The 25,294-nt window shown below is 28.4% G+C and overlaps 2 protein-coding genes across 3 annotated transcripts in view; one reads left to right on the forward strand and one right to left on the reverse strand.

The window, feature by feature from the left end:
- The window catches only part of LOC119669754 (potassium voltage-gated channel protein eag), a 104,813-nt gene extending 80,286 nt beyond the window's left edge, over positions 1-24,527 (forward strand). The window contains exons 7-16 of one of the 2 annotated variants that reach the window (XM_038079768.1): positions 1,248-1,344; positions 1,412-1,758; positions 1,844-1,999; positions 2,116-2,188; positions 5,169-5,368; positions 16,248-16,500; positions 16,605-17,014; positions 18,376-18,666; positions 20,600-21,533; positions 24,258-24,527. In XM_038079768.1, the coding sequence (XP_037935696.1) occupies positions 1,248-1,344; positions 1,412-1,758; positions 1,844-1,999; positions 2,116-2,188; positions 5,169-5,368; positions 16,248-16,500; positions 16,605-17,014; positions 18,376-18,666; positions 20,600-21,533; positions 24,258-24,361 (2,865 nt within the window). In that variant the 3' untranslated portion in view covers positions 24,362-24,527. Of the gene's footprint in view, positions 1-1,247; positions 1,345-1,411; positions 1,759-1,843; positions 2,000-2,115; positions 2,189-5,168; positions 5,375-16,247; positions 16,501-16,604; positions 17,015-18,375; positions 18,667-20,599; positions 21,534-24,257 lie in introns of those variants that run through there. The other variant, XM_038079769.1, reaches the window with a different exon arrangement.
- On the reverse strand, positions 7,287-10,282 carry LOC119669755 (mediator of RNA polymerase II transcription subunit 17-like). Its single transcript, XM_038079770.1, has 7 exons — positions 10,010-10,282; positions 9,435-9,955; positions 9,228-9,341; positions 8,530-9,167; positions 7,898-8,466; positions 7,465-7,843; positions 7,287-7,389 (listed from the first exon to the last, which is right to left on the reverse strand). The coding sequence occupies exons 1-7, from the start codon at positions 10,093-10,095 to the stop codon at positions 7,303-7,305; spliced, it is 2,394 nt and encodes a 797-aa protein (XP_037935698.1). The 5' UTR covers positions 10,096-10,282; the 3' UTR covers positions 7,287-7,302.
- Positions 24,528-25,294: the final 767 nt, after the last annotated feature.

Below are 25,294 nucleotides of genomic sequence, written 5' to 3' on the forward strand. Positions count from 1 at the left end.
CATCTCTCGTGTACACAGCAAGTTTTTCATCTTGATAAAAGAAGACCTTGCTTTTTCAATTCAGACATGTATTTCTTTACTATTTTCCCATTGCTCATTAAGCTGGCATCCCTTAATGAGTAGTAGTACTTATCGGTTCTTTTTATGGCTGAACCAAATACTATTAAACTTCCTCCGGAATTAGGTCGTTTGCTTACCATTATATATTGGGTTTTACTGCAATTTAATTTTAAGCTCTATTCTCTGCATTTTAATGCAACAGCGGCTAAAAGGTTCTGTAAGCCCTCTATTGAGTCGGCAATTAGCACTGTATCATCGCCGTACCTCAAATTGTTTATAAGTACCCCGTCAACCATTATTCCATCTTTCGCATAGTGTAGTGCTTCTTTGAAAATAGTCTGCGGGTATATATTGAACAGTAATGGTGACAGAATGCACTCTTGGCGAACCCCGCGCTTTATTTCTACTTCTTGCGTGAAGTAATTATCAAATGAAACATTTGCGTAATGTTAGAGAATTAAGACGTTAGAGAATTAAAATGACTTTTGAATTTATAAATTACATTTTAGCAAAATATTTGAGTTGTTCTTTGACTCAAAAGATTTGTTAGATTAGTACATTTATACATTTTTCCAATATAATCAATTACTCTATAAAATAACACTTTTGTTTTCTTCTTTTTGAGCAGTTTTTATTAGCAATCTTTTTCTTCGAACAAATCCATCACATATCGTGTATATAATAATCGATTATAATAATATATATAATCGATGCATAGAATACATGGCCAATTCTAGTATTTTGGAATAACTAGAATTTAGAGATCGAAAGCGTTATTATCCATCTCACAATCTTAAAATGTGATCAAGTTTTACATCACGTCACCACGTCTATTTATCTTCTGCTATAAGTATTATTTTATCACTAACATAAAGAGGCGTTTTGAAAATACCTTGAGTTAAGAAAGAGTAAAAGTGCTCAAGTGTACTGGTTCAAAGAGCTTCAACATAATAAACCTAAAATTTGAAAGAAAATTCAAAATGTCACAAAATAGTTTATTTTATACTAGCATTTAAGAAACTTTCATATATATATATATCAGCTTTTAAAGGGAAATCTGTTCTTGCCCTTATCTGTGTACGCCCATGGATACTTTATTTACATATTATAAAATATTTAATTTATATATTTATATATAGAATTTTATTTCATATTTAGCTTTAAAACCACATTTTACCTTTTTTTAGGTACCTTATAACGTAGCTTTTAAAAATAAAACATCAGAAGACGTTTCACTTCTGGTTGTCGATTCCATTGTAGATGTTATATTCTTTATCGATATTGGTAAATTCAATTAACATATAATACATATATGTTTATGTAACCTTAACAATAAATAATTATATTTTAGTATTAAATTTTCACACAACATTTGTGGGTCCAGGGGGAGAAGTAGTCAGTGATCCAAAAGTAATACGCATGAATTATCTTAAGTCATGGTTTATTATCGATTTGCTCAGTTGCCTGCCATATGATGTCTTCAATGCCTTTGATCGGGATGAGGATGGCATTGGATCATTATTTAGTGCCCTAAAAGTAGTGCGCCTCTTACGTTTGGGGCGAGTTGTACGAAAATTAGATCGCTATTTAGAATACGGCGCAGCAATGCTAATATTGCTGTTATGTTTCTATATGTTGGTAGCACATTGGTTAGCTTGTATATGGTATTCGATAGGTCGAAGTGATGCCGATAATGGGGTAAGTTCCAGATTTTAAAATATCTATATAACTCATATTTAGTTATTTATCATATATATAATGTTATAACATTTTTTTAAAAAAGATACAGTACAGTTGGCTGTGGAAGTTAGCAAATGTCACGCAATCGCCGTATTCATACATCTGGAGTAATGACACTGGACCGGAACTGATAAATGGTCCATCACGGAAGAGTATGTATGTGACGGCGCTGTATTTCACAATGACATGTATGACTTCGGTGAGTAATAGAAATTGGATTATAGTGTTTACTAAAATCAATATAGAGTAAAATTTTTAAAATAATTAAAATCCAACTTTTAACAATGTGTTCTATTATCTGCAAATCTTTTTCAGGTGGGATTTGGTAACGTCGCCGCCGAGACGGACAACGAGAAGGTGTTCACCATCTGCATGATGATAATTGCAGGTGCTGTGTCCGACACGTTCCGTTGCCACGTCAATTTCGTTATATTCGAAATTTCGCAACGTTTTATAAATGTTATTGAAAATGCAATATGCACGCATTTAATAAGAAAATTAATTCAAATTTTATTTATTTATATATTTATTTTTTTTAAATTATTACAAACAAATTTTTGCTATATTTTATAAAGTAATGTAATATTTTGTAAAAAAATTATTATCTTATTTTGAGGTGCATATTGCATTTTGTACGCCGCTAGAACTAATAAATGCTGAGTTGGTGTAGACTTATCCCTTACAATATAACACAAATCCTTGCTTTTATATAGTAACTTCCGCTTTTACGTTTGCTGAGTGTTTTTATATCTATCATAAGCTTTGTAAAGAATTAGAGCTCATATTTTTTAAGACACCACTTCATGCAAAACGTCATCTTTATTCGCAATTCCTAAAAATTTCCCTATTAACAACAAACTTTTCTATTTTTTATTTAAAAAAATTAATTCCTCAATAGTTGCAGAGTTCTTCGCTATCTGTGAGTTGAATAACATATATTTTGTAATATATCTCATCACTTAATGTTACGATTATTTAACAGACTTATGTACACAACAGTGCTTTTGATGTCTCCAGTTGATTTGAATGTTAAAAATCTTTGTCATTAAATACATTTATTTAATAAATATAAATTAAAGCAAATTTGGGTGAAGTTGGTAGCGATTTAACATTAAATTTAGATTTTGATTTTTTTTAAATTTTGTTATTATATACATAACCCCTCGAATAATCTTTGGAGTTGAATAAAATAACCTTTAGACCATGACCATATATATAATACAATACATAATTATTACAATAATACAATACAATTATTGTACTTATAATATTATTTAAAAATTTTAGGTATATAATATATACTACGTTCTAGTATATATTATACAGAGTACTCTTCCCTAAGTCAAGACAAGCAATACTCAGCCACTCAACCAGTTAAGCACTCCGTCAACTTCTTATCACTACCAAGTTTGTCTGCAAAAGTTACAATCTGGCCTTTGATTAGAGTGTTGTATTTATTGTCTAAAATATTTCAAAAGAGAAATCATTGAGTCTTTAATTGTCGAAGGATAATATAATAAAGAAAAAATTAAATTTAATACTACATTAAGACCGAAAAGCTTTCGGAAATTCTCATTTAAAATTCGCGCGCTGTATATTTTCCGATATTTTAAGTTTATGTAGTTTGGCAGCACTGTCCTTAATTACTATGCCAAAAATGAGCGCGATCTGTCAGACAGTTCGTTTACGGCAGCTGTTGAAACCAGTTCACCTCAGTAGGGCGTTGCGAAAAAAACAATGGAAAAAAATATTGAACAAAGAGTTTGCATCAAATTTTGTGTTTCGAACGAAATTTCGTGTGCAGAATCGTTGCGAATGCTACAAAAGGCTTATGGGGAATCAGTTTTATCGAAAACTCAAGTTTATGAGTGGTACAAAGCCTTCCAGGACGGTCGTACGACCGTCGAAGACATTTCGCAACGCACTACTGAGGTGAACTGGTTTCAACAGCTGCCGTAAACGAACTGTCTGACAGATCGAGCTCATTTTTGGCATAGTAATTAAGGACAGTGCTGCCAAACTACATAAACTTAAAATATCGAAAAATATACAGCGCGCGAATTTTAAATGAGAATTTCCGAAAACTTTTCAGTCTTAATGTATATAATAGATCTTATTACAAAAGAATCCGCTTTTTAAGGGCTAGATTTGCAATTTTAATATAACTCTACTTATAAAACAGTTTGTGCTTTTAATTTCACGAAAACAAGTTCTTTATAAATTTCTTCTAGGATTGCCTAAAATACAATAGTAATAGGTGTAGCAAAAAAAATTCATCATTTTTGCATAAAATTAAAGGCTTATTTGCCACAGTTACAATAATTCAACATGTACCAGATCTGTTCTATAAGGTGAATGCATAACCACATCCCAACCAAGGTTTCTGAAAAACAGATGGTTATCACTTGGTACTATGTCTAAACTATGAGGTGGATACTATGTCTTTCCAGTGCGTGATGAATCTTTGATATTGAAATTACGGGAACGGAATCGATAAAACCAATATTTCGCATAATTGGCTGTTACAGTATCAGGACTATTCTACTAATACACTATTCACATTTTCAGCCTCCTAGCTTGCGTTTATCAAAGAAAAACTGTAATACATGACGTATTTTCTTTTTGCTAGTGTCTATCTTTGACTGAATCAAACTGAATCAATCAATTACAAAACTATCTAAAGTTTTTTAAGTATGAAATCTTAACTTTCTAATGCCATCTGGCGTAACCCAATCGGACTTATACAACACGGTATACAAACAACTAAAGCCATGTATTGGGAAAATAATGCTTTTCTTTTTATTACACCTAATACATTAGCTTCTAATTAATATTTTTTTCCAATAAATAAATTAATTCTTAAATATATTTCATCATATCCGCACTTGTAGCTTGCATTCCCTCTATGTTGCCTATATATTATGTGGAACCATATACAAAAAACTGAACATTCCATTGCTCTCATAACTAGTGAAATGTGCTATTGTAAGTGTGATAAATATTTTAAATTATAAAAACAAACCGCAAATGGTTTAGTTTTGGGTTTAAGGCACTTATAACAACATATTTTGCTTTCACACCAAACAGGACAACACAAACAATAATCACGGCATTTTACAACAATTCCTGGCATTTATTACTGTTCTAGCTAGCGTTGGCTTATATACGAATACGTTAATTAGTGCAAATTACATGTAAATTTTCGAGCAGTGTTTACATATGGCACACGCCGAAAACTATGCTAAACTAAATGTAAATTACAAAATCAAAAACAAAAAAAAAATAGAAAGCTGTTTTTGTTTGTTATATAATCTACAAATTGCTAAATACTTACAATATCGCAAATATTATATATTATATATATACAGCACTCCTGTACGCCACGATATTCGGTCACGTGACTACAATCATCCAGCAAATGACCTCAGCGACGGCGAAATATCACGATATGCTGAATAATGTGCGTGAGTTCATGAAATTGCATGAGGTGCCAAAGGCGTTAAGTGAACGAGTAATGGATTATGTGGTCTCCACCTGGGCCATGACCAAAGGCTTGGACACCGAAAAGGTATGAAATATGTTTCTGATTGCATAGCAAATTAAAATAGAATTGAAAAACATTTTACACAGCGTAGCTTAAAAAATAAAACACATTTCTATTCGAAAGGGCTTTCGAAAGAAAAACACATTTTCAACATTCACAAGTAAAAAATTGCATTCTAGGCTAAACCTTGAAACCGCAAAAAGTACTGAAAGTACTGAAAAATGGTAGCAAATTAAGGCTTGTACAGTTGGTACTTTAGCGTAGCTTGAAAATCACACCAGCATTTCAAAATTCTACACACTTTTTCCTTTGAGCATTCGAACAAGTAACAAAACACAGATTTGGCTACACGATTTCATAGATTTTTAGATTTTTAGATTTTTTGGCTATTAAAACAGCGTGAAAAATAGAAAACGGCTTTTAGTGCGAGAAGCTTTTTTATTGTATTTTTTTTTTCAACCTTTAGCTGCTTTAGAAGCTTAATGAATTCTTTTTATTTTTTTTTTGTTAGTCTACTCTGTTGTAGTTGAATTATTTATTTTCAATTAAAGAAAAAAACATTTAAAATGAAAAATGAATTTTAATTCAAATTTAATTAATTTTTTTAACGTACAATACATTTGAGTGAATATTACTTTTTATTTTAAAATATTTATAACTATTTTATAAATATGCAAATACTAAAATAAAGTATTTTATATAATAAATTATGTATTTTTATATATTGATTATAAATTTCAATAATAATTTGTGTTGAAATTAATATAAATTAAATTAATTGAAAATGTTTACACTATAAATTCCGCATCAAGTGCTTTACTAATTCAATCTAGACTTACTCTCGATCTGTCAAACTATGTTGCCCAATCGAACATTTTTAAAGCAATCTAACATTATCAGGCCTTTTCTTTTGTAGGCATACCACAAAAGAACAATCGCTTATTTCAAAACTAACATATGAAACAACAACATTGTTGGCTTATTTAGTCCAACCTTTTTAAAATCGTTTAATTAATAAGCAGTTTAAATCGAATGGTTGCCAAGACTAAAAACTCGTGTATTGTGAACGAGTTTTGAAAGTACGTACAAAATTTGCAGTTAACTGTCAATAAATATTTAACAAATAAAACTCAATTCTTTTTAATTTACTGAAATTAAAAAATTATACTTAATTATTGATAAAGTCCGAAAATATGAATTGTATTCACAATCATATAAAAGATAAAATATTTTTATCCATAATTGGAGAGAATTATTGTTCATTCTTGAAACTTCAACTTTAAATTTTATTTCGTGTTTCGTATATATAAGCTTAACAAAATTTTCAGTTCTTCTAGAGTTGCCAGAGGCCTTTTGTAATAGTGTTAGTAGACATTTATATTTTTCAAATATCATATCTTAAATCAAATCAAATTAAATCAAATGTTTCAGGGTAATCTCGTTACTCTGGCAAAGTTATTAAAAAATTGTGACTTGTAAACGCATTTACTGCAACCTCTCTTGCTTGAAATCAGAGAGGAAGTTAAAAGTGTTGCAATGAATTTCAAGAGCGTGTACAGTATGATCCATTCCAACGATCTTGCTTTAAGTTTGATACCGTCCTAAATATCTCTGTAATACTGAAACGAGAAATACTACCTTAGCCAGAATAAAAGCATTCAGAATTTTAAAATAATATTTTAAACTTTTTATAGTAAATTTTATTTTTATTTAATATCAACCCAATAATATATCGAAAATTTTGAAGAAATTTTTTTTTGTTATAAAATAGAAAACATTTGCTCTTAGCAAACATTTTCTTGACAAGTGCTTCACAACTATGTTCTCATTGTCATCATTAAAATACTTTTACATATTATGTATTTTATTATTTTATTTGAAGTATTTATATTTTATATTATATTGAAAGAATATTATATTAAGTATCTAAAAGATTACAAGATTTTATTTCAAATATTTCAGTGCTTCATTGCTTTACTGTACAAACCCAATAATATGTCGAATTTTTCGAGAAAATTTTTACCAATCATTCTATCAAGTTGTACCTGTAGAAAAACGAGAATCTGTTACTTAAAACTAATTCTCTATATATCTTCTATATGTCTTCTCATTAACGTTACCTCTCTCAATTCTTGTACTTGTACTTGTAGATTGTTTCTCAGACTGCGTGATACAAGCACACGAGGATCCACATCAGGCTCGTGAGATATAGTGACACTAATACGGATGCTTTCAGTTGGTAAAGAAATCATACAGCTACTGAATATACCTAGCTGACTGTCATGCAAATTCTTATGACAAGAAAGTACAATCCAACCCATAAATTCCGACAAACGTTGCACACACAAAATTTTATGAATACTTATTAAATTTCTCAAAACATCACGTAACTCGATGGGATCTTTCAAATTGCGATATACTTCGCCGCTTATGTAAATACATTTGATAGTACCTTCCATAATTTCTATTGAAACTGCACTGTTCACAAGACCTTCGTAACTGAAATCGAATTTTGTAGTTTTTTTTTACCCCTATCTACCTTCCATTACTTACCCTTGTATTATGAGTTGAAGCTTGAAGCAAACTTTAGTAACATCACTGAAAGGCATCAAGTGCAATATCATTTGTGTATCTGTGGTTTCTCTACTCCACTCATCGAATAAAGATTTTATACGTTGAACCAAGTAAATATTTTTCGCGTACATAATAAATTTTTCCAAAAAAGATTTCTCTTGCTTTTTCTGCACGAATTCACCTCTGAAGGCACTAGGACCAGCCAGAAATTCCTGTTCATTAGCACTAAATGGAGCACTTGCAGGATGAGGCATTACGACACGTTCATTTTTCAAAATTTCTTTTAATATAAGTTGTTGCAATGAACTCTTAAGTATGCAATCGTAATAACTCGATAGGCAGCATTCCTTCATATCATAGTTGTGTGCTTCACAAAGTGTTATGATTAACTGAACGCCAGGATGTATAGTCAGTAAAATTATATTGTCCATTACCAAATGTGGTGTAACTGCGGTAAGAGTTACTGTTTCAGATGCCAAATAATCGAAGAGTTCGCGAGAGGTAAGCACGTTTTGTGCCTGTTGTAGAGTTTTTTCCCATTCTTCGCCCTATAGATACGATAAATGCATTATTGATTTATCGTTGAATTTATTAAGAAAATATATACTAACCTCTACGTTGTCCTCTTGAGGTACTACATTATTTAATGCAGTTCTAAAGCAGTCCACATATTCATGTGTTATTTGTATATGCAGATATGCCACGCCCATCAATTCAGGTGGTAATATAACTTTTAAATTAGTTTCTACATTGTTAACCGCATTCTTACTGGTAGTTGGTTTGTCATCATTAATTGGTGTGACCGATTTTACAACTTCAAAAATATTTACATAATCGGAATTTTCGCTCAAAGATTTTAATCTACCAAATATTCTTTTTCCTTCGTGAAATCCACCCCAGTTATTGACTAAGCGCTGTAAGTTTTGATAATAGTTTATAGGAGTACGCTGACCTTTCAACTTAGATGCTTCAGTTTTGAAAACTTTCGATAATCTGGGAAAGTTTTGTTGTATACGTTCAAAACCATCAAATTCTTCTTTAGTTTTTGTGGTCACTATTTCATCGTCCATTGCGTCCATTATACCATCAAATGATAAATATCTTTTTTCTAACGCTACTGATAACAAATCTTTCAAGTGTACGATGTGTTGTATGGCCATTTTGAGATGTCTTAGCGCTTTCTGCTGAGAAGCCAAATATTCATTTTGTGTTCTTTCTACTGATATATCATTATTGTCATCTTCTTTTTCTAACAAATATATATCCACTAAACTAAAGCCTTTTATATTCCATTTGCTATTTAACTTACCTAAGTTGTGTGATTTCTCCGAATTATTAGTTTCTTTCTGATTATCTAATTCAACTGAATTGTTTGCATTACCTGTCTCTCCAGAAGCAACTAGACCATCTAATTGACATGACTCTAAAGTAAAAAAAGACCACTCTGAATCATCTGAATATTTTAGATCTAATATACAAGCAAATTTTTAAAAATTATCGACATCACTACAAATACCTGAATTACAATTTTTTTCCAACTCAAATGCATCTTTTGAATCTGCTATATATACGCTTTGTTCTGAATTATCACTTACAACTGAATTATTCAAATCATTGACTTGTTTCGAATCAGCTATACCCTCTGGTTTATGTAATTTTATTGACTTTAAAGATTCATCGAAATAAGTGACTGGCTTTTTAGTACTACCAGTCTCTTCACAATTAGTTAAATTATCATTTATTTTTAAATTAGTTATACCATCCAAATTATTGGACTCTGTTTTAAAAAAAGCTTCGGAATTTGAACCGACTTGAACCGAACTCAACCGATTATCGGTTTCTTGCGTATCAACGTTAGAATCAGAATTTTGAGAACTCATCGTATCTGATAAATTTTCTGAATCTATCGAATACTTGCTCAGTTCCAAATCTCTTGATGAACTCGAACAATCTGAACTATCCGGATCACTATCTTGTAATTCTTTAAGTACAAAGCGCTTCACATTTCTTTTCAAATTTCTTGCCAAAGTTATTTTACTAAAATGTTTTGTTATTTATATGTAACTATATTTATTTAATACTTCAACTTACCGATGATAATCCGTTTGAAAATTGTATATTAATTTTATACGTTTGTGTCGAGGAGGTTTCTCAATTGAAATTTTAATAGAACGCATTTTCCTTAACTGCAGTCGTGTTCTGTCGTGTCCTTCTATGACGAATGCAACTCCAATATGGTGCAAGTATAGCTTTGACAGTTTGATTTTAGTAGTAACAGTACTGTACTAAACTATGCTGACTAGATATAGTTGTCTCCTTCTGTACTAAAATGAGTTAGCTGTGATTGGTTAGCAGCACTGTTGCTATATATAACACAAGAGTTTCAATTTTAATGTTTTCAAAATAACTTCTATAAAGCAGTTTATATACTCAAATATAGAAAAAAATATAGGAACTGTTTTAGATTTAGTTCTAAAAAAGGTAAAAAAGTAAAAAGAACATATTTTAAAAACGAGTACACAATTGATATAATATAAACATGGTTGATAAAAACTATTTTGCATATAATATGTTATGGATTTATTGAAAGTATGACAATAATAAGTTCTTGATCAAATAAAAGTATAATTTATATTCTAAATCTCAATCTTAAAATCAATTTAACCTTTATTCAAGTGCTTTACGAGCTTATAATCTAGGGCATAATCACTGGCTGTCATTAGTGCATTGTAACCTATTGACACTATTGCAGTATTCAGCTATTTAAAGCACTACCTTTAGTATAGTCTACTTTAGTATAAACGAAATGTTATATACTGAAACACTCAGTATATAAAAACCTATTTCTTTCAACATAGACAACAATCTTTTTATCCTTCCTGGCAAATATATTTCACAAAAAATAGTCTAAACATTTTATATCATATTATATAGTATATTGACTTTTATATTGTATATTATCAAATAAGAATTACAAATATTAAAAATTACAAAATCAAGTCCATTGAGCACATATGTTGGAGAAACTCTGTAATAGAACGCGCATTATCAAGCAATTTGTTATCGCTAAGATAAGGATTATCATAGTTTAAGAGCTCTCGCAGGGATAGCATAATATAGGGAACTTTAAGTACGTATTCAATACTTTTCTTTTGATACAAATTATACTTTAGTTGACACTTTATTTCGATTCTAAATTGGTATAAAAAAAATGACTTATTTCCTTACCAATACAATACCATACTATGTGTTAACAGTCTATCAGACTGTTAATCGGTGAAGACGAGAGACCTAACAAATTATCTAAATTCGGCAAGATGGATTTAGTCTCTACTCTTGTATACTAGGGGTTCTTGCGAGGAATGTGGTAGCAAAACGGCGAAGAATCGTTCATTTGAGGTATATGAAAGTTATCCAATAACCTGACACTCCAACCAACCATGTGTTGACATTTAACACTATGGATATGGCAACTATATAGAATATATTTCATAAATTATATTATCTTGTGATTAGTAAACTTAAACGTTTCGGCTATTTGTTGATTTAAACTAATGCATTTTTTAAGAATAACTAATTTTGCATTTATAAATAATATCAATTAATAGTTTCTAACCTGCATATAAAGTTGCTCTTAAAAGTACTCATATACGTAAGCACCTATATTTTTGAAGTACTCATTCATGTACAAGTATTTTTATAAAGTACTTATATGAATGAGTACGGATACTTCAGAAGTAGTCATGTCAGTACAAGTATAAAATTCCTTTTAAATGTACTCATATAAGTAAGATTCAATACCAATGAATTACTCATGTGAGTACAAAGTACTTTTTAAAGGTATACATTGTATAAGTAGATATACTACCAAAGTACTTACACAAGTACAAGTCCAAAGAACTTATAAAAGTAATCATATGAGTAAGTACCGATACTTTTAAGTATCTTACAATACTAACTCTATAGTGTAAATTATCTAAAATATGTTTTTTATATGTAAATCACACTTTTCAGTAATAATTTTTCTCAAATAAATTTTATAAATATTTTAACTTTAATATACTAACTTATTCGAAAAAAGTTTTAATTAAAATGAATTTAATAAATTTATTAATGTCAAATTGTATAACTATAAAATCCTTAAAAAATTTATTATAACTTTTAAATGTTTTTATATTAATGTTTTTGATAATCACACATTTCACTATTTTTCATATTTTAAATATTTTCAAATATTTTGTCTTATATAGCGTTTACACTGGCCGCAAATGACTCATTTTAAATCAGTCATTTGAAGGTGTTTACATTCATTGTTACTCATTTCATTTCTCATTTCAAACAGCTGATTTTTCAACGTGGCTGTTGATTTGTTTTTGTCCTATGCCAAAACAATGGAGGTAAAATATATCTTTAAACCATACAATATAAACTGAAAAGTTATTTTTAGCTTCGATTTTTTTGGGAAATATAAGTTCCAAAAAAGGTGCGTCGTTTTCAAGGAAATGTAACCACCAAATATATGTTCACCTTTGTAAATATGTCAAAAATAGCTTTCTGAAACTGTCAAAATGCCATGAAAAACTATTATTTAGGAAACTCATTTGAAAGTCATTGGAACTCATTTATACAAAATGAGATCCATCGCGAGTGTGAATCTCATTTGCGCATATGAATTTTGTTTGCAGAAATTAGTCATTTGGTTCTTACTTGTGATTTTTGTTCCAAATCAGTCATTTGAGGTCAGTGTAAACGCTATATTAACTTTTCAAATAAATATTTTCTTATTAGCAATTTATAAGTTATTAAAATAATTTATTCATTTTACAACAAAATGAAAAATTATTTGGTTATTCTTTTCACTATTATTTATTTAATTGAGAATCAAAACTTATTTAATAAATTTTGTGATAAATAAAATTTTAATTAATTTTTATTTTTTTTTTTGTATTTTTATTCAAAATAAATAACAATTATATGAATATTTTACCATTATTATTATTCAAATTTTTAACCATTAAGACCATTTAAATTTTGATTTATAATCAAAACTTCAACTTTTTGATCAATTTTAATAAAAGAAAAAGTTATTAATAATAAATAATAATAAGTTAATAATAATAATTTTGAACTTTCAACCATTACTATTTTATGAACTTTTAACCATTTAAGTATACAATCAGAACTTATATAAATAATGTTTGCAACATTTATTAATTTAAATTAAAAAATTTATTTCAAATAAATAATAATAATTTTGAATTTTTAACCATTATTATTTAATGAACTTTTAAGTATTACTATTACTCAAATTTTTCACTTTTTATGCTTTTAATCGTAACTTATTTAATTAGTTTTTTGAACACTTATCAATTTGATTTAAAAAATTTATTTAAAATAAATAATAATAATTCGGATTCGAATAGCAAAGAAAAGACAACAACAAACATTTTAATTAATTTATTGAAATTTGGCTGACCATACAACGCTCTTTCGAGTATTGCCAAGTACTCATCATCATTGGTTTAGGACCAGTGTCTTCAATAAATTAACTAAAATTTTTGTCTTTGACTTTTCTTTGCTATTCGAATACGTTTAACTTTTAAATAGTTTCTTTTTGTCATAAAGAGGCGTCACTCTCGACAAGAACTCTCAACCATTATTATTTTATGAACTTTTGATCATTTAAGTTTACAGTCAGATTTTATTTAAATACTTTTTTTGATCATTTACAAATTTGAATTAAAAAATTTATTTCAAATTAATAATAATTTTATGAATTTTTGAAGATTATAATTTTATGAATTTTTAACCATTTAAGTTTATAATTAGTACTGATTTAAATAATTATTTGATAATTTATAAATTTTCTACAAATTTTGAGTAGATATTTTTGCTATTTATGCTTCTCTGCTATTTGCATCATTTTTAATTAATCAATTTTTCTAAAGGCATCTTTGCAACTTTGCTAGTAAAAAATTTTGCTTGTATTTAACGCTTTTTCTTTAGAAATATAAATTGATTAAAAATTTTAGTATTAATGAAAGTTTAAAAAATTAATTTTATTTTATCTTCAAACGCGTCAAGGTAAGCTCAAGTTTTAGGCGCATTAAAATCCGTGTCAAAACGAAAAGCGTCCGTCAAATTCATGCCTTTAGATGAAATTTTAAGTCAAGAAAAAAAAGCTAACTTAATGAAAATCATTAAAAGTTTGACTTAAAAATATTGAAATAACAGTTTTGAGAAAATGTTTGTAAACTGTCTTTATACCATTTTCGCTGACTGTAGTTTGTGCCTCAAAAAAATGAAGTGGAAGACTAGTAAAAATACAAAAATAACCAAAAAGTCATTCAATGCTTTCATAAAACAAATCTCTAAATCCGATCAGAGTAGTCAAACAAACACATCAACACTGAAGACACAAAACATGAACTGAACCGAAAACACAAAACCACAACACGAACTTTACACAAATGAAGCAGACACTAACCGCATTTAGTAAACACAATTTATTTACACAAAATTGTACACAAAAGTGTGGTCTTTGGAATATTTTTGGATTTTTGTTTTGATGTGCCAAAGTTGGCAAAGTAAATAAATATATTAATATAAATATTTAATATATATTGAAGAAGTTATAATTAAACAGGTTTTAAATAATCTAATTAAATGAAATATTTAATATAATTAAACAAAAAAAAAGTCTTTGTTATATAGCTTACAAAACTATTAATTACATAGGGAATATCACCTATGTAGTGCTAAGAACAAAAATCATGATCAGTATAAAAATTATTTTACAAATTAATTCCACTATTATTATTATTAATCAGGTAAAAGTTATTAAAAACTGATATGAAGGAAAAATGCATATTAATGATTATAGGAGTTTATAAGAACACTCACAGATTTGGATCAATACCTATATGATACCTGAGAGACTACAGCTATTAACATAAAATGGAAGTTCTTGAATATTTTACAAATACAAGAAAAATTGAGGTCAGATAATCTCAGTTTATATATTATTTCACCATAGGGCAATTATTATGTAGAGCGTCTCAGGCACGGCAAAACTGTCACATCAGTATTGCCAATTTCGTATTTTTACTCCTTTTTGGTACTTTTTGTTTGTGCATAAATTTAAAAGGAAATGTAGATATGCTCACTTTCAATTTGCCACCAAAAATAACCAGGAAGAAAAACTTCATAGAGGTTCTAACAATGTTAATTTATTATTATATTACCTTATAATAATTATAATAATAATAATGATACTTACAAAATTATACGCGCCTATCCTTAAAATCAGAAAGTGTGATAATTATATTATCAGCGGTTTATAAAATAAGCTGCATTGTTTACTGGCATTTTTTCTTCAAAACTTACTGAAATAGGAGTAATTTGCATCTACAAAACGCAAATTCTGAAGTTTATTACTGAACAACTCTGCTTTGCTTTAGTGCCGATGCACAAATACTCCGGCTCTCATACCGGAATTTGAGCCGACATTTTGTTTTTTCCCTCAAAAGCAAATTTACTCATGTCGCGCCCAAGACATTCGACATAACAGGGTCCATAATAATATACAGTAATACCCGTTATAACGCGGTAGCTTGGTTTCGCGTTGTAGGAAAACGCGTTATAAGGGTATTCCCGTATACATACGTACAAAAGTACATGAAGCTAATTATGAACTGTACAAATCCCCGCGTTATGTGGGGGAATGCCCGTGTTATACGGAGGATTAAAATTATGTAAAATGAAAACGTGTTATGACGAGAATTCCTGTATTTTCTTAATGGTCCGATTTATGAAATACTTATGCTAAATATTGAAATATCGATTAAATCTCAAATAATCAAAATATCCAAATCTTTCAAAAGAGTTGAATGTTATATGAATAAAAAGGTTAATGGAATGAAAATTAATACATCGTACTGATTTTTGAATAAAAAACTGTAATAAATTTATTTATAATAATTTTTGAAATTTATTAAACATTTAAAATAAATTTCCAAAAGTATTCTTTATATGTTAACAAAAAAACACACAATACATTTTTCGATAGGTTCACATAAACTTAGGCTACACAAAGTACTAAGCACATGAGACCGAACTAACTAACATTACAGAATACTGTTATTAACATTGCTGTTACATGTAATCGTTACATTTAAACAATTCTATGTGCTTAGTAATAAAAAATGATCGTTTGAAAAGAAAAAACGAAACTGCTTTCTCATGGCGTAAATTTTTTCGTTTTCACTTTTGCTTTCTCTTTCTTTTTGGTTTTGTTTTGTTTTTGCAACAAAAAATGCATCTCTCACAGGTACTAAACTATTGTCCGAAAGATATGAAGGCTGATATATGTGTTCATCTAAATCGCAAAGTATTTAACGAGCATCCAGCATTTCGTCTTGCATCGGATGGTTGTCTCCGTGCACTGGCAATGCATTTCATGATGTCACATTCGGCGCCTGGAGATCTGCTCTATCATACCGGTGAGAGTATAGATAGTTTATGTTTCATTGTCACTGGCAGTTTGGAAGTAATACAAGATGATGAAGTTGTGGCTATATTGGGTAAGTTTTTATTATTCTACATATATATCATCATATTGAATAATTAATAATATTATTATTAATTAACTATATATACAATTTCCATGAATTTCTTATATCGTTAGGCAAGGGTGACGTCTTCGGTGACCAATTCTGGAAGGATTCGGCGGTCGGCCAAAGTGCGGCCAATGTTCGCGCCCTAACCTACTGTGATTTGCATGCCATCAAACGTGATAAATTGCTCGAAGTCCTCGATTTTTATTCTGCATTTGCGAATAGTTTTGCACGCAATCTGGTGCTTACATATAATTTAAGACATCGACTGATTTTTCGCAAGGTGGCCGATGTGAAGCGCGAAAAAGAATTGGCCGAAAGGCGTAAGAATGAGCCACAATTGCCTCAGAACCAAGATCATTTAGTACGTAAAATATTTTCAAAATTTCGTCGTACGCCTCAAGTGCAAACTGGTTCTAAAGAAATTGTCTCCGGTCAGAGCGATGTCGAAAAAGGTGACGGTGATGTCGATCGAACGAAGGTGAGTTCCTTTGTCTATGTTTATGTGTGTATCTCTTAATTATGTTTTATTATTGATGGTTGTTGTGTGATTTTTTTTACTTATTATATATCTGCATTTTTGTTAAAAAAATGCTTTTTCATGTGTGTTAAAAGTAAATATTATTATTGTGTATTTATTAAATAAACAGTTCGGTGTTTTAAAATAGCGCAAAATATAAGAAAAGGTTTGATGTTGCTTAAAATTGTTATAAATATTATTTAATAAAAATAAAATAATTTTTAAATTTTAAAATATTATAACAGAAATTCTTGTATGTTAATTGTTTTTAATGCCAAAATAATTGGTAATGTTTAAAGCATAAAAAATTAAATAACATAGAGTAAACATAGAAGAAAAACATAGATAAAAAAATAACATAGAAACTTTTGAAACAATTCTTATATGTTAGAATTTTGAATTAAAAATGTTTTTACTCAAAATAATATATAATGTTCTTCAATAGCTGATTTTATCAGTGAGAAAGTGGTTGATTTCAATTATTATGACAACGTCCAAGTGTATATTGATGAAAGTCCCATTATATGGGTAAGCGATTCTTTAACTTACTCATCTTCATCGCCCTACCATCAGTCAATTGCTCGTATTCATCAATACGTCAGACTCTATATGAAATTTCCAAAATTCTCCACATAATTAATAGAAAGCAAAAACGTTTTCTAACTTAAAGGTCGGACCCTTCCAAATTAGTTAGAAAGCGTTTTTGATCGCTTTTAATTGTGTGGATAGGGTTGAGTATTCTACATACTTCTACCCTTTAAATGTGATTACCTAAAAGTCCTCAATTTAATTATTTTTCAAAACATACAAGAATTTCTTAATGCATTTGTGTTATTGTTGTTGTTGTTTCTAGGATAATATTAATAAATTGATAAATGTTTTACCTTTAAAAATGTATGTATTATACCTATATTATATATATGTGATATTAAAAATGAATTGTACTTATGCTCGTTGTCTTTTGTCTCTCTTCTCCTACTTTCTTCTCTTTCTCTATTACTATACACCTGCTTCATGCTTTTTCTTTTGTAAAATATCATTTTCCTGGCTTGTATTGTCTATGTAAATCATTAAAAATGCTATTTATTTTAATTAACTTAAAATTTTAATTAATCGAAATCTATATATAAAAATTTTATATTAATTAAATTAAATCAAAACACACAAAATTATACTAACAAAAAAATTTCCTTCTCTCATTTTAAATTCCTAAAACCATACCATCCTCTTCTCATGTTTTTTTATAATTTTCAAATGCTTTATCCTTTTATTATTTTGATAAAAAAAAAATCCTATAATATCGCATTTGACAACATTTAAAGAAGTTACCTGCCAAATTAACATTAACCGAGGACTCACGCATCCTTTCAACCGCTGCCGTACCTTCACCAACGCCATCACCCTCGCCCTCATCGGGTCCACCATCTGCACGTAGTACCCGTGCTAGTAAATGGGGACGACTTTTGGGTAGTTCAAGTGTCGATTCAGCTAGCGATACTAGCGCGAAGGTAGCAGTTTCGAGAAGTTTGAGCGCCCGCGAAAGTCTGCGGGAGAGCACTGCCCAAGCGAGGCAGAGCAGTACTTCGAGTAGTAATGGTGGACAAGGCAATAAAGTAATTAGCACAATTACTTATAATTTTATTTCCACTTAATTTTATTGTTTTTTTTAAAATAAGTTAATTATCTTATTTAATTAATATTGGTAATGTTAAATAAAATCGTGTCAATTTATTTTAATTGTTTTATGTGGTAAAAATAGATTGTGTTCTTTTTTTGTTCATATTTTTTGTAATTATTTTAAAATAAACTAAACAATTTCAATTATTTATTAACCCAAATTAAAAAAATTAAAGTGTTTGTTTATATTGTTTAGTTTTAACATACTTATGTGTTTAACAAATGTATATTTTGTGTTATTTAGTAATCCCCTGACATTAAAAAAATATTTCGTATTTCTGTTCAAGAGACGAACAGGTATTAAGCAAATGAGGATAGGCTAATGAGATAGTTACTTGTTAGCAATAATGTTTGGAACCTTACTTAACCTAATAAAAAAACATCTTTAAGCTCGTAGCTTGTGTAACCTATCACGGGTTACTTGCAGTACATGCTCTTAGGCTGGGAGCCCCTGCAATGTGAAATGCAAAAGTTATAAAGAGAAGAAGAAAAAGAACAGTTGAACACTTCTTCTATAGCTGTCTCGCTTTAGCTATATAAAGGGCAAATTTATTAGGCAAACATTTCCTTAAAGCTCTCTCAGAAGTGTCCAGTACTAAGATGCAAAACATTCTGCTCTTAATAAAAACATCAAAAAGGTTCCATAAGTAACATGGTTAAAATCCTATATTGACCTAATATATCTGTTATAGTGGTATCAAAATAAAGTCACATAATAAGTTCAATTAATTTATTTAATTATTAAATTAAATTAATTTAAAAATTTCTGCTTTGACCCAGCTGAGTACTGAACTTAAGTCTCAGTTTTGCTAATTTAGACCTACAATTTGTAGAAAACTAAATCATTTGTCGTCAATTTAAATACTTGCAATATTTTTAAATGTTGCAGATTTTACGCCAAATTGAAAAAACATTCAGCTATTTGTAGTGATTGTATTATTCGAATACCAAGATATATGTATAGATTACTCATATAACTTCTAGTAAATATAAAAGCTTAAAAATAATGACATCCTTGAGTATTTAAAAAATCTCAATATACTTTCTAACTAAATCAGGATCCTTAATAAAAGCAAGATAAATTTAAATAATAATAATAAAAAATACAGTAGCATTTAAAATTATTTTTAGTGAAACCATTCCAGTTAATATTAGATAGGTGGTTGTAACGGTTATTGTCGAGAGCTGTCTAGGCCTATGGAATATAAAAGTTTCTAGTAAAAATCAATCCCATAGCTAGACATATATTTTTGTGCCTCTATAAGTTCATCAAAACAAAACATATCTATCCTCAGAAGGTCTTAATACTCAATGTTTCTTCATGCTAGATATATAGTCCGAGAATACATTTAATTATAGAGTTATATCTTTGTATTTCGTGTGTTAATTATTAAAATCTTTTATTGCTAGAATTTTAAGGAATCCTATTTATCAATAAATACTTTTTATATCAGTTTTTAAATTTTGTTTATTGATTTTTTATTATAATTTCTTTGAATATTCTTTGAATTTTGTTAATTTCAAATGCAATTCCTTTTTTAAACACTTGAAAATATTATAAATCTGAAACTAAATAAAATTATTTTACCTTTCCTATATTAAATGCTAACGTACTGTTCAATAAATATATTTCTATGGATTTGGCTGCATCAATTAAAATAAAATTCGAATAAAAACCAAATTGGAAACAAAATCACTATTGGCAACATGCACTCTTGGAATGCCGCAACAATTATATTTTCTTCACAACTTTAAAACCCAAAATCACTTTACATTTTGCCTATCCAATTCCCCGTTTTATATTTTTTCACTATGTTTCACTTTCTCTTTCTTTCCTATCCACTTAAATTTTGAACAATATGAATTTAGGTTTTTCCCAAAGCACCTAAGTTACAAGCAAGTCAAGCCACGCTTGCACGTCAAGATACCATCGATGAAGGCGGTGAGGTTGATTCTTCGCCACCTAGTCGGGAAAGTCGTCTAGTTATCGAAGGCAGTAGCGGTGCAGTTGGTTCGGTTGCACATTCAATCAAGGAACGAAATCTTGCATTAGAGCGTGAACGTCAAATCGAAATGGCTTCATCACGTGCCACTACCTCCGATACCTACGACACTGGACTGCGTGAACAACCTCCCACACTGGCTCAACGTGACCTTATAGCGACAGTGCTCGATTTAAAAGTTGATGTACGACTCGAAATGCAACGTATGCAACAACGTATCGGTCGTATAGAAGACCTATTAAATGAACTGATTAAACGTTTGCAACAGGATTCATCAGGTCAAACAACACCTGGTGATGAAATGGGTGGCGATACTGGACAAGGAGGACCAGGTGGACAAGGCGGTGGAGGTGGTCACGGTGGACAGCATGGTGGTAGTGCGAGTACAACTACAGATACTGTGATAACAATTGCAACGGTACCGCCCACACCAACCATGTCTAGCGGTGGAATTAATACAGCTTCGACGTCCACAACTTCAGCAAACACTGGCAATAATAATAGCAGTGCCACGCCCACACAATCGCTGAATTTGCTAAATCCCGCACAGATGGTGTCCGGTTCGGGAGGCAACGGCCTGGGGCCACTGATGCTCAAGAAACGACGTTCGAAGAGCAGGAAAGCACCGGCGCCTCCCAAACAGACACATGCACAGCAAAGTTCCGCAACCGCTGGTATTGCTGCAACAACTTCGCATATTGCACAAAGTGTTGAACAACAAAGATTGCTCGATCCAGAAACAACAACAACAGCAGCAACAATTAGCAGTGCATCACCAGTAGCCACAACAACTGCAACAAGTAAGTGATTATAATATAATTAATAATGAATTATTATATTAATAAATAAATAATTATTAACTAATATTTATAATTATTAAAATTATTTAATAATTATTAATATATTAATAAATAATTCTTCATTTAATAATTTAATGTTATTATATTAATAAATTAATAATTATAAATTAGTATTTATAATTAATAAAATTATTTAACTATTATTAAATTTAAATTAAATTATTTATTTAATTATTAATATAATATTTATTATATTATAAATATTATATATTATATATATTATATAATATATATAATAATATTATATAATATTATATATTATAATATTATTATATATATTAAAAATATAATAATAATATTTATTATTAATATATTTAAATTATTTAATTATTAATATATTAAAATAAAAATAAAATCAGAAATAATTTTTTGTTTGTGTAATGTATATTAAAAATTTATAAAACATAATAAAATACATAAATTAGTGATCATTAATTTATTAACATATTAATAAATAATTAGATATTAAGTAATTATCAGCTTTATTAATATATTAATAAAGTCTAATTACTAAAAATAAAATCTAAATTAATTTTTTATTTGTGTGATGTTTATACAAAAATATATATAATATAATAAAATATAAAATTTAAAAATTATTAATAATTAAAAAATTAATAATTAATAATTAAATAATAATTAAATAATAAAATTAATAATTAAAAATTATAATAATCATAATTATCAATTACTAATTAAATTATAAACATACTGAATAATTATATATTTAATAATTATTAACTTTATTAATATACTAACAAAATCTAATTACTAAAAATAAAATCAGATTTAATTTTTTGTTTGTGTGATGTATTATAATGTTATATATAAATATGTTACTTATAATATAATATCAATTGTGTTAATTATCATAAATAACTGTCTTCATTATCTTTACTTTTATGTTAACTAAAATTTTAGATTCCTTCTAGTTACGTTTATAGTTTATATTCACAAATTACTTATTTTATTTTTTAATTCCATTGGTTTTTAAAAATGAAATGAAAGAAAAATAATATAAATACACCCAAATATATAAATTTTATTTAATTTATTAAAACTTATTAATTTTATTATATTTTGTTATTAAATTTAAATATAACTCATGAGTGTTTCTATAACAATGTTTTATACTCTCTAATATAGTATGTTTTCTGCTTCTCCTCCTCAAATAATAATCTATAACTTATTTTATACTGCAACCAACCTACTTCAGAGTAGTAAACTATGTACATTTTTACAAGCCTATAAATATGAGTTGATATATGTTTTTATCTTGGAATTCAATTACTCATTCCAGAAGAAGAAAACGTTTTTATATGAGGGAGAGGCGCTGAGTTTAACTTGTATCTCATCAACTGAGCTCTCAGTTTTTTTATAATAAATTTTTAAAAAAAACAATAAATAATAATGTTCCTTTTATAAATAAAAGAAAAAGATTTCGTTTGATCACTATCGAATAATACTTTTGGATAACACTCTTGGAACATTCTCTTACAATTTCATCAGATTTTTAATGTCAACGTCTTTATCAGCGATTTTCACCTTGTTAGCACTTATCGATGTTTATTCGCTTTTAACCAAAAATGTTTTTCTACAAACAATACTTTCATATATAATTCATGTCTTATCTCCTTTCATTTCAATATCGACTCCTTGATGAGAACTGAATCCACTGAAGCTTTTGCACTCAGTTGATTCACACTTCGATCTTCGATCTTTTCATGATCGGCCTTATGTATGTGACTTAAAACACTGCTGTATTTGATCTGCAGTTGTTTTAGTGATAGTCTCCTTGAGTCACTTCCATAATTTTATCAATTTTTTCGATAACAGACCGACCAGAGCGAGTAGCATTCATTCACTTATATATCTAAATTTCCAGAACGAAAGTAAAAGAACCTTTTTTAAACAGTTGATTTTATTATGGTACTTATATCACAAACACTTTAGTCCTTTCATCCCCCTCAGATGCATTTTAAAATATATACAGACTTTCTCTTCAAATTTTAATCATCTTTAATTTGAAGTAACTTTTAAGACAAACGCTGATGTCTACAATATTTTTATCAATTAACTAATTTTTAATATAACCAGAAATGAAAAAAAAATTATACAGTTGTAGTCATCCAAGTTAACAAGAAACGCCGAAAACATTTTATCCAATCAAATATAATACAACAAGGCTTAGTTCACAAAAACATGTTGCTTAAATTGAATTAATTTAAAGTTAAGCATGACTTATGAGTAATCATTTATAATCTCCCTAAAATTCAAGTACCGCGCTTAGGATCAAGGATCAGTTCGTCCAAGGATCAGCCAAAAAATTCAATTAAAAAAAAAATTTTTGTTTAATGTTGATTTTAATATCTTTTCTTCTACTGGTCTTATAGTATTATACTAAAAATAAAAGTAATTACTTATTCCCAACTCCGTTTTTTTATATCTATTTTTTTTTTTTGCTCCACTCATTATCTTTTGGATCTTTATATATATTATATTCTCTATTTGGTGCATATTAATCACTTCTTTTAGTTCAAATACAAATTTATTAATACTTACCTTATACTTCCTTGAAATCTAAGCTAATCTCTGCAATAGCTTTCTCATCCGTCACATATATAATAGATAATATTGTAATAAAACACGTTTTTCATAATATAGGTGGTTGCAGCAGTATTAGCGGTGCAGGCGGTGGTGCTGGTAGTACTTCAAGTGGGAGTGGCAGTGGCGGCGGTGGTGGGCGCTCTAAGCGAGAGTTTCTATAGCCCAAGATTCTGGTACGCCATCAGTCGGACAATAGCAGTTTCGAGCAATAACTTGATTGAAAATAAACAAGGCGTGGCTTCTGCAAATTATGCTGCATTTACAGGGTGCTCTTGCTGTTGCTGATGGCGTGCTGCTGCTATTATAATTAATTTATTTATTATTCTCTGTAAATTATTAAATATAAGCTGCGTAAATGTTTTTAGTAATTTTACAATTAAAATATTATACATATATGGTAAAAACCTGATATTTAGTTATATGTATTTAAATTATATATATAAATATTCAAGCTGATAAACTGATTACAAAGAAGCATATTGCTTACGAATTTGCTAATTAAAACTGAAATAATTATATATAGCATTATTTATAAAACAAAACAAAACAAAACAAAAAGATCTTTTTAAAACTTGTGATAAATTAATTACATAAATAATTAGAAATTAATTAAACACTGACAAAGACATATACTTGTAGATACACATTTAATGAAATTTTGATGATAATTTAAAATTAAAACAATTGAAGGAATCAGGAATCTGACAAAATTAGCACATATATCGTATATATGAACTCATATAAAGAATATTGTATATTTATGTAAATAATTCTTTGTTATATAAAACTATTAGAATCTTATACATAATGTAAAATACTTGATACGAAATATGCAATATGTAAATTAGAAAGTAAATTAAATTTATTAAGAGTTTATCTATATATATTTAGTCCACTTATGTGAAAAAAAGTTAATAGTATTTTAAAATAATTTGTTTATTTAATTTACTTTCTCATTGTACTTTTTATTTGTAATGTTAAATATTTATTATTATTAGTTTTAAAATTGAAGATAACTTTATTTCTGCTAACTAATATATCACTTAACACTCTCCATACAATATTTTTAGATTGAAAATGCTTTAAATATTTTT

The sequence above is a fragment of the Teleopsis dalmanni genome, chromosome 1 (genome assembly GCF_002237135.1).
Source record: "Teleopsis dalmanni isolate 2A chromosome 1, ASM223713v2, whole genome shotgun sequence".
NCBI classification, from domain to species: Eukaryota; Metazoa; Arthropoda; class Insecta; order Diptera; family Diopsidae; genus Teleopsis; species Teleopsis dalmanni.